At 30.8% G+C, this 11240-nt stretch overlaps 2 protein-coding genes across 2 annotated transcripts; both read right to left on the bottom strand.

Moving 5' to 3' along the window:
* Positions 1-263: 263 nt before the first annotated feature.
* LOC105619502 (U1 small nuclear ribonucleoprotein C) lies at positions 264-1128 on the bottom strand. The gene has a single exon (XM_012201017.1). The coding sequence runs from the start codon at positions 1025-1027 to the stop codon at positions 500-502; it is 528 nt and encodes a 175-aa protein (XP_012056407.1). The 5' UTR covers positions 1028-1128; the 3' UTR covers positions 264-499.
* Positions 1129-3798: 2670 nt separating this feature from the next.
* Positions 3799-6799, bottom strand: LOC105619501. The gene is made up of 5 exons (XM_012201016.1): positions 6509-6799; positions 5985-6320; positions 5457-5713; positions 5241-5370; positions 3799-4995 (listed from the first exon to the last, which is right to left on the bottom strand). The coding sequence occupies exons 1-5, from the start codon at positions 6797-6799 to the stop codon at positions 3799-3801; spliced, it is 2211 nt and encodes a 736-aa protein (XP_012056406.1).
* Positions 6800-11240: the final 4441 nt, after the last annotated feature.

The following is an 11240-nucleotide window of genomic DNA, read 5'->3' as shown; positions in this document are numbered from 1 at the left end:
TAATACTCACTATTTAAAATTATATATATATATATATATATATATATATATATATATATATAATTAACTTTTTCAATATTGTAATATTTTAATTCGGTTATTAAACATTTTACTATTGTATTTGCATTGTCACTTTGAAAATATGAATAAAATTTAAAAATCAAACAGCTCAAATTATATATTTTACTTGATACTTAAGAACTTTTTTAATTATTTATAACTCAATGTTAAATAATAGGTATAAAATAAATATACATGAAAACTGTTATATTACTGTTATTTACTAAGAAAAAAATTATGGATCATTTAGATACAAATCAAAGAAAATTGTAGAAAGTTTCTAATCATTAGTTCCACACTTTGTACAGGATTCTTAAATATATAATGTATGTAATTTAGTCTTAATGACATTCTAATAAGCACATCCACAACAAAGTTTGGTTTTGCTTCAGTTATATCCGACATAACATATGAGAAATAAAAGTCCTTAGTCTAAATGTTATTTTTTCATTGGCGGTGGACCAACCATTGGAGGTGGTGGTCCATTCATTGGTGGTCTCATGTGTCCCATAGGGCCTATAGGACCCATCATAGGACCCATTGGCCCCATCGGTCCCATCATAGGTGGTCTCATGCCCATCATAGGAGGTGGCATTGGTCCATGTGGTCCCATCATCATTGGGCCTCCTGGACCCATCGGACCAGCTGGATGCATACCCGGCGGTGGCATCATTCCCGGGGGTCCCTGAGGTGGTACTCCGGATCTCGAGCCAAGATTGGAGCCGAGGTTCGGTGGCGGTGGTATTGCCGCACCTTTGTTGGCCGCGAAAGGATTGGAGGCGATCTTACCAGCCTTGAAAGCAGCCGTTGTTGCATCGATCAAATGTTGGGCCTGCTCCTCCATCCATTTCTGATAAAAATACTTGACATTGTCCTTGTGTTTGCGACCCTGGCAATGGGTCTTCCGCACGCTCGGTGAGTCATGTGTCAAATAAGTGTCGCAATAGTCACAATAGTATTTCGGCATCGATGCGTCTCTCAATATATTCTGCTGATTTGTTAAATCAATATAATCTTAGCGTCGAGACACTATCGTGTTTCCAAATTTGCCGAATTTTTCTCAATTTATATCACAGCTATCGAAAAAAAAAGACAGACGCAAGCAACAGAAAGTTTTAGGTTATGTCATTATGTGTTGCATTCTGTCGGTAGCGGCTCATGGAGGCACTAACACTTGTGATGCAATCGGTTCTACACCGTTTACACTTTACTCACGAGTGTCTAAACGACAATCGAATATGATTGGTTGTTACCTTCGAATCCAACCAATATTCAAATGCTACTTATATCCATTTCTACCACTAAACTTAAATTTTAATATCGGTTTAATTTATTTTTTTTTTTCGAAGAATTTAAAATAAACAATCGAGTCTTAAAATTGATTCTTAGAAAAAATAAATTAAAAAAAGATTAAAGTTAATCTACATTAATAGAAATAAACATAAATCGTTCAATAAATGAGTATATAATATTGGAGATATTTTATTGAGAATCCACAACAAAAACTGTAAAAGCCATCAAACTATAATCAGCATTATGAATTACTAATTTAATTACTAATTTAATTATTTGTAAATGACATATTTATGTAAAATTAAAGTTCTGGATCAAAAGAAATGGAGTTTAATGTAATCATAAATCCGCTTACAATTATTTTGAAGTCTGATTGGGGAAAATCAAAATGGAAGATCACAGAAAAATTAAAAAATGATCTCGAAACTTCACAAAACTTTTTTTTAATGATTTCGAGACTTTCAGTTAAGATTCCATTTCATTTTCAAAATAAAAAACTAATTTCTTATTTTGGATTAAAATGCAATTGTTGCATAGAATAATTGAATAATCATAATAAATGATTATGATAGAGCACTTAATATACTTACGTATAGGTGATTGGAAGAATGATGGTTGAAAGTTATTTGTAAATACAGGCATGAAATCAAACGATGGTATAGACGCGGGGGGAAATGGAAGTAACATTCCATGTTTCCCATAGAACTTTGTATTATTAGAATTATTCATGTTTTCCTGTCCATCGTTCTTTACATTCTCCATTTCATTGGACATAATCGTTGATTTGGATAGATAATAGATAATTATCACATGAATAAAGCAAATTATTATGATTGTGGTAATTAACGCGACGTAACAATGGCACGGTGGATTTAATTACAGTGCGATAGAAATCACGAGATATTTGGATCCGTTGGTCGGGGTCCCTTATTTTCACACCGGCACAACGCGACGACGACGATAATACACACAATGATCTGTGTCTAGCTAGGACATGACTGTCGATTTCTAAACAACAATATCGTTAACGAATTAATTTCGAATGATATACGTGTGAGTCTTGCGCACGTGTTTCGAATGAACGCGAAATATTTTAAGTTTATTTAAACGAGTCTCAAGATTTATTTGCATCTGATTATGAAATTTATTGTCACAATCAGATGCGATTGGCAAAATCGATGATAGCATGATTATTTTGATATCTTTGTGTAACAATATGATTTGTTCGATTTCGAATGTTACGCGATTATCTCGTTTAAAAACTTTAAAAACTTTGTAGCGTTCAATAAAATAATGTTAAAAAAACAAGCGATTTCAAGTTTACAATTTAATCTATAGATGATTGTTTGAATTCTAGAGTAAATTCTATCCAATAAGTAGATCTAAAATCGACATTAAGACAACTTTAAAATAGCTTTAAAAGTTCTTTACGAAAAAATTAAATTATTTCATAAAGGATGTCTTATAGTTGTTCTATGTGCTAATTTTAAATATTTTTGCACACTCTGTAGATTACTGCAACGTTTATAATCCAGATTAGAATTTAAATATAATTGAGAATTTTCGATTATGTTGTTTGATAATAGCAATAATATGGCTTAATATATTTTTAATTACGATTATATGCAATTAATTCAATTCTTTTTGTAATATTCAAATCAATAAATATTTAATTAAAGTTGCTATAAGTAAAACAGAAGTCACTATTTGCTGATCTTAGTGTGTTAGTTTTCATTGGTAAAATGTAATCATAATGAGAATTATATTAAAGAAAATTGTATTAATTAAATTACAATTATTTTTATTTTTATAATTAAGCATTTAAATTAATATCTATAATATAGAAATATGAAAGAAAGATAATTTTTATTGATTTCGTGATCAATATTTATTCTCAAAAATTTGAAGGAACATTATTTATTACTACAAGCAAGATGAGCTGTACGACTCGAAAACTATTTAAAAAAAACTTAAAACATATGCATCGTATCAATAGCAATTCTAGTAAATCAATTGTACTATCATTGTGTATTAGAGATTTATCTATCCATAATTTTGTAAATTTCAAGTCATTGTCATTTATCTCCTTGCATAAATCGTGTTATATAATATAAATAGTCGTTACATTAAAAATGCAATATTATGTTTATTTATATTTAAATAACATAATTATAATATATTTTAACTTACAGTAAACATACTACGCGAAATAAGCTTCAACGCACACGTGTTACAAATATATTGCAATGCTTATGACCGCAATGTGTTGCGTGGAAATGGCGAGTTACAGCAATGCAAAATATATTTAAAAAAAGATATATATAAAATAATCGCATTTGTTTGAATTAAAGACGAATATATAAATATATAAAAAAAAAATAAGTAGGGATTATTTGCGAGGAAATCAAACTCTGATATGTCTAAGAGAAACGTTCATAGTGCATTTCATCTAACGACGGCGTAGTGTGGAGTCGGCTTGTTCACCGTTCCCCAAAAAAGGATGAGTTTCGTGGGATCATGCCTGATGAAAAACATGAAAGGCCGGTTGGCAATCAACTTCTTCTGATTACCATCTCGACGTAAAACCACCGCAGTCGTCGCAGCAGCCTCTGTTCCTTTCTCCGTTACATCCATCTCCACTTTATGCAGCACTTCATCAGCATACAGGCCCGGATTCACGAGATTCGCGCTGTTTCGCAAAATATCTAGGCCGTAAGAAGGAAAATTTTGAGTTTGCATGAATTTCAAGAAATTCTGATCTATAGGTCGGCTTTGCCGTCTCCTTCTGCTTTTCTTCTCGATATTTTCGAAGCGATGTCTGTTTTCCTTCAAGCTCACATATTTCGTATTTACATCGTCAATCATTGATGCAACTTTCTTAAGATCTTCATTCTCCACGACATACGTCGCATGGAATGACTTCGTATTATTACGTTGTCTTACGTTCTCAGCATCGCGACGTGTTCTACCAATCTTTTGGATACTGAAGCCCGAGTCCCACTGCTCTACGCTGACACCGCGTTTCTTATCGTCGTACGCGAAGTAATTCCTTTTTGTGTCCTGATGACTGTTATTATTCCCAAAGCGCGAGAAAATTAAAATCTGATCAGTCTTAGTATTCAGCGATTGCCCGGAAGGAATTTGCCGTGGCATTTGCGATGACGCTTGTGGAATCGATGTAGCAAATGGTTGTGGAACTGGCACAGCCTGTCCTTGAGGAATTGACGTAGCTAATGATTGTGGAATCGACGCAACATATGATTGTGAATCTGGTGCAGCTTGTCCTTGCGGAATCGATGTGGCAAATGGTTGTGGAATCGGCATAGCTTCTACTTGCGGAATTGCTGCGGCCTGTGCTTGCTGAATCGGTACCGTTGATGCTTGTGGCATTTGACCGTATCCGTTTGATAAGATACTTAAATCCGCAGTTTTCGGATTGAATAATGAATGCAAGCCTAGACTTTCAAGTGCATCGTTTAAACTCAATTTGCTCGAAAGTTTCATACGGGGAAAACCGATGACACATGTCTCGTTCTTCATACTGTTTATTAGGTACTCAATAGTATCAGCTGTTAATTGATTCTGGAAATTCTTTAATGCGGCGGCTCCTTCAGCTTTCGGCAAAAGTATATACATAGACATCTGGAAATAAAAGAAACAAATTCTCATATGAATTATTATTTGAAAGAGGAAATTTCCAGAGCCGAAATATTTATATTCATTAACGCGTAAATAATAATATTAAATAATAATATTAAAGAATAAAATTAAAGAAAACAATCTAGGAATTTAATATTTGAAAGATTTTGAGAGATTTTATAAATTTAAACTTTATCTCATTATTAAATTAAAGAATAACAATACAATTAATATTTTTGTATATTTACCTCTAATCCTTTGTAAGGCAGAGCCAGTATTTTAACGCCCAACGATTTGTCCTCGTAGAAGGGAAAATTACCACCGTTGTACATCATGTCTACTTCGATTGTATTATTCGGCTCGATGAAGAATGGTTTCCTGCAATAAAAAAATTTTTCAATTATCAAAAGTATAAAAATAAAGTCATTTTTTGTTATTCGGGCTAAATAAATAACAAAACGTACCTCCGTGTCATACCTTCCAAGAAATGTTGATTCCATTCTCCTTTGAAATACAACGCTGATAAAAGAATCACACTTGTCATTGCACGTGGTGGTTCGTCCAATATACTATCAATTTTATCCATTGTTCTTTTCTTCACCCATGCGTTAATTATATCACGCGCTTCTCTGGCTTTTGTACGAAAATCTAAATTTATCACTTCGCTATTATACACATTTTCGCTGATCGCGCGAAATTCTGGTCGAATCGGATATCCTTGCTAGAATAGAAATTAAAAATTCGTAAAGTATATTAAAAAGAAACTTTTATTTTGTATTGAAATAAAGAAAAATATTTTTATCTGTTTGTACTCTTCAAGCTCAATCCGCGAATTTTAATAATTTGTATAACTTAAAGATCATTAATACTTCGATATATTCTTTCGTGAAACTTTATCATAAACTTTATTTAATCAGCTTCGACATTTTGTTGCGCTTACAATTAGATGCAAATTATTCTATAATATAAATAATCAGAATGTTAAAATTTACCTGGACGAAAATACCACTAGCAGAATTCACGTGCGGCATGTCGCTATTCTCAACCCTATAATTCAAGATGGTCAGGAGCTGACCAAACATTTGATGAACAATTTCGGAATGTTGGGATATATCGATACCAGTCTCTAAGCCGAGTATCCGGGTGACTTCGTCGAAGGTCTTGCCAGCGGAACCCAATAGTACTAATGACAATGCGACAGAAACGCTGAGCGGAGAGAAAATCACGTTCTCACGACTATTAGTTGTCGATGTGCTCAAAGTTTTATCAATCGCTCTATCCAAATCCAGAGCAAACTTTGTGATTCCCTTATATATAATATTGTTTACCTGAAATCAATCGTTTTAATGAAGCGATTATTTGACAACAAATATCATTTCTTTGGTTCATTAATATTTTTAGAAAACTTTAACTCTAACCATATGGTAACTCAAGGAAATATGAGATACAAAGAGTTTAAAAGAATACATGAAAGATTTAATGATCATGATGCTGTGTGCAAATAGCAATAATTTACATGATTGCGCCAAGCTTCCGACGTCGATTGCGGGCTGACTGTCAGTATAGTATTTGCTGACGAGTACAAAGGTAAGTGTGTGGTAGTAGGGTAAAATTGTCCTTCTACCGGCTTTGATTCGACAGCGGATCCTGGATTGAATTGTTGATTGATTTGACTGCTGTACGCTTGGTAATTAGCAGATAATGCCGAGACACGACCGAAGTTAGTCATCATCATGTTGTGACCCGGGTAAACAATCTGGCCACTAGCCAACGCCAGAACACCCAACAACAACCATACTCGCGTCATACTTTCGAGTATCTACAAAAAAACACATTTATTATTTATTAATTTTTGAAAAAGAGAAACAAAGTTTATTTAAAGATATTTATATTTCCTATTTCTTTTGTATTTTTGTTTCTCCTCTTTTTCATCAGTTTTCTTTCAATAATTATAGATTGAAATAATTTTGTAGCCAGATATTTTTAGAGATATAGAGTGGGTAGGCATTCATTTCCCAAAAAAGCGATTGCGGAATCACAGTTACTGGTTCGTGACCATGAATACGAATTCCGCATTTATTGCAAATAGCGAAGTCTCGTAAACATAATAACATCTAATGTACTTTATATAATTACTTCCGCCATGTGCGTGTATAAACGAACAACGAACCGTTCCGAGAAACATACAATTTCACTTGTAGGCGCGATAACAATTCATTTCGCATCATTGATGTATATCACCAAGAATTATGGTACAATTTTGCAGATAACAATCCGCACAAATATACATGTAAAAATACTTTGCATATGTGCACGCTACGCTGCATAAGTGTTTTCCAAGTGATATTAATATGGAATAACGTAATCAACTATGTCAAGTTCATCTAACTAATTACATAAATACATGAGATATGTAGTCAGGAAACAATTTGAGAAATATCTACAGGCAGGAAATATCCGAAAAATATAATTTTTCACTGGATGCATAATACAATCAAACTGATAAACAAATCTCCATTTCTATTAATTAATTTATTACTTAACTTTAATTCAATTTATTATTTATGTGTAAACCCATGAGATACTAACTTTATTTATAAACTTTTACGATTAATAATTTTTATACGCAATTTTCAATTTATTTTTTTAAATATCTTAGATCATATTTTGAAATCAATGCAACATTTAATATCAAAAGCTTATTTGAAGCAAAAGAAAAGGCTTATTTCTTTTAAAAAAAGAAAAGCAACATTGAATTGATGGTCAAATTTAAATCTTTCAGTAAACCAAAAACATTCTGTATAATTTATGAGGTACCTATAATCTTGTGCAACCACAAGAAAATTTATTTTTTTAAGTTTAATTTTTTTCAGTGTTCATTACAGTAATAGTCCAATAATCATTCATCCAGTGTGTTCGTAGTAGAATTATCTACTCTATTGCTTCGAGTAATTCTAATTACTTAGAAATAACAGTTATGGACATGTAACATCGACTATTGTATGCATTTAATTTTTGTTAAAAATACTATATATATTTATATATTTCATTAAAACTATTATATATTAAATATTATTAATACATGAACTTAGAAAGAAGAAAAATTTACAGAAATATTGTAAAAAATTAGATAATATATATAAATAATATATAATATAAATAGAAAAAGTATATATGTATAATAAAAAAAATTTTTTTTAAATTGTTCAAAACTAAATCAATTTAAAAAAACAAAATTTTTTCATATCTAAAAAATATTTTCTAATAGATCTTAATTCATTCTTTTTGTTACAATAACAATATTTTATAGCATCTTTGAGTATTTTCTTTAACCAAGATACTTTTATGCTAGAATTTACAATGAATCAATGTCAACCATTAGTAAACAATACTTCTTTTGTATTAATACTAAAGCGAATCTTATGGCTGCACACCGAATAGCAGAGTCTTTGAGTGAGAATAATACCTGCGTGTCTTTTAAAAGAAACGCGAAACATCACGTATAATCGTCGTTGGAAATTCCCAAGGGAGTGGCTGACACATTTAATAGATTAGGGTTTAGCATATAAACAATACTTTAATATTCTATCAAACTATTTTCTCAAGATGTCTTCTCTTCCTGACAGAGAATAAATAATTTTCAAACTTATGTTTATATTAACATTTTTCTTACTTTAATAAATATATTATATAGTATATTTGCCCAAAATTCGAATGATGAGGACATTTAAATAAAATAATCTTTCCAAAAAAAGTCTTGTTAAAAATGTAATGTGGATTTTCCCTTTCAGATATGGATTTCCTATATTCGTACATCCGTAGGAAATCCATATTTAAAAGGAAGGGGAAAGTTTATTGATCTTCCGTATATAAAGATAAAATAAGATAAGAAAAGTCAATTTCCATGTGGCATCCCAAGACGGATTTTCTATCGAGTACTATATGCTGACGCATATTATTTACATTAAACGGTGACGTTTCTGATAGTTGGAATTTCCGCTTCATAATCAAACAACTAGCTATTTTCACAATTACGCTCTATTGAGCCAATTTTTTTCATGCTTATCTGTTAATAATGCATATTAATATTTATATTTCCTATCATGCGAAGATGTATATTGTTAGATGATATTTGACACGTTTCGTGTTCTGGAACGTTTCTTCATTAATATTGTAAAAATATCATAATATAATTTTGTTAAATTTATTTTAATATGTGAAAGTTAAATTCACTAAATATATAACACTACAGGTTTGACTTCTTACAGAATATAAAGAGGACTACAAATTAATTGATGAATTATTTATTTTACAAATGAAATTTCTTTTGTATCAATTATTTTTTATAAGAATATTGAAGTTTCTTATTAATATCTATTACGTCTATATCAATTAATCTTAATTAAAGAGTTACTTTAATTGATCAGAATATTCATAATTACAACTATTAATTTATAAACATTGTTTTAAAACAAAATTGAAGGAAATTATTGTATATTATTTAAATATTAGAGATATATTTATTTCAGCTTCCTTATTAAATGCATGATATTTATTTTATTCGATTGCTCTATTTTATATTACATTTATAATCTTTAGACGTTATCAATTTATTAAAAAAAAAGACGCCCACTCGTTTACCATAAGCTGCTTCTAGACAGGAGTTGATCTCGAAGGTCATATGTAAAAGTGAAATCATTATGAATAGTTTATACGTCTAGCTTTTTTCGTGTCTTCTTTGATTTACGTATACAGTAGGTAATATATCCTATCAAAAAATACTAGCATATTTTATTTCTTGAGTGGAACACTTCTCAATAATTATGACAATTAATTATAGTTATTAATAATTATGAAAATTATTGAAGTACATCATAATTATCTTAATAATGAGAAATTTTTGTATGAAAGAATAGTGTATTTTTAATTGTTAGTTGATAAGCATTAATTAATAAATAAGGAACAATAATTACGTCAATCAATCTTAAAAAAGCAGAGTACTGCTCCAAAATTTAGTTATTGTTTGTGAAAAACCCATAATATTAATTATTAAAATTTACAAATTTATTAAATTATATTAATTATATTATATTATATTATATTAAATTATATTATATTATATTAAATTATATTATATTATATTAAAATTTATTATATTTTTGCAATATTAAATTTGTAAATTGCAATAATTTTATTGTATTTTATTGCATTTATTTATTCTGTTACTGTTTCTGTATCAACAGAAAATTATTTTAGAAGAGATATTACTCCAGCGTCTTCATTTTTTGACAATTACATATAAGTTATATAAAATATATTTTTTTTATGTTTCATTATCGGTTTTGTATCAATAATAAAAGTTTTCTCTATATACAATGTGCCAATATAGAAAGCGTAAAAAAATATATTTATGATATTCTTTGCAACTTTTTTTAAGCCAATCGAAATCCGAATAAATAACAATTAACACCAACCTGAATAAAAATACAAGGAGAGAAAGCACAGGACAATATTCGTGAAGTTTTCGAAGCTCAGTGGGATTATCTCGATCGATTTACTTCGACACTAACGCTTTCGATGTACTCGGATATAGGTCAAATTCAGTTTCACTTAATCGTCTTGTAGAATCGCACGATTCCGATGTCTCTACTTGATGGACGCGAATGTATCGAGCATAATCGTGTGGGCATAATCTTCGAAAGTGGTGCTCTCCAGCCGAGAACAGATCCCTCGCTAAGAAACACGCGGATACTAACGGGGCACAAGTTCGCCGATCTCTTTTATTATTAGTCGAACCGAGGATGATGTGATGACGACGATGAAGAGCGCGATGAGACGTTAGCGGGGAGAGACGTTAAAGAGTGGCATGTACACCACGAACAGCTGAATGCAGACACTGACATTGACTCACCGTTCGCGCTTTACTCCTGTGTGTTTCTAGTAATGCTTTCTTCTCTCAGCGCATCTGCTTGATATCACCGTTGAAATCGAAAGAAAAGCGATTAAAGAATTGTTGTATAAAAATATATATTAAAATGAGATTATTTGGACACTGTACGAATGTTAAACGCAAGGTTCAATAACATTCGTACTCGTTCTGCATAATGCTCGATCTACTTTGAGCTCATGCAGGCACCCTGGTAAAGACAGAATAGGGGCAAAAGAATCATTTATCATTGGTCGATTGCGTGTATTTTATGAGAAAACAATTTTCCTGCAAACGATGTCAAACGTTAGATTATAATATC

The sequence above is a fragment of the Atta cephalotes genome, assembly GCF_000143395.1.
Source record: "Atta cephalotes unplaced genomic scaffold scaffold00022, whole genome shotgun sequence".
Classification (NCBI taxonomy): Eukaryota; Metazoa; Arthropoda; class Insecta; order Hymenoptera; family Formicidae; genus Atta; species Atta cephalotes.
This window is presented reverse-complemented; position numbering and strand designations above follow the sequence as displayed.

Excerpts from the sequence above, each read along its gene's own strand:
- LOC105619501 (XM_012201016.1), bottom strand. The coding sequence starts at position 6,799 with ATGACGCGAGTATGGTTGTTGTTGGGTGTTCTGGCGTTGGCTAGTGGC. Across the intron at positions 6,321-6,508 it reads CGGAAGCTTGGCGCAATCAT|GTAAACAATATTATATATAA; the intron begins GTAAATTATTGC and ends GATTGATTTCAG. Across the intron at positions 4,996-5,240 it reads TGCCTTACAAAGGATTAGAG|ATGTCTATGTATATACTTTT; the intron begins GTAAATATACAA and ends TTTTATTTCCAG.
- LOC105619502 (XM_012201017.1), bottom strand. The coding sequence starts at position 1,027 with ATGCCGAAATACTATTGTGACTATTGCGACACTTATTTGACACATGAC.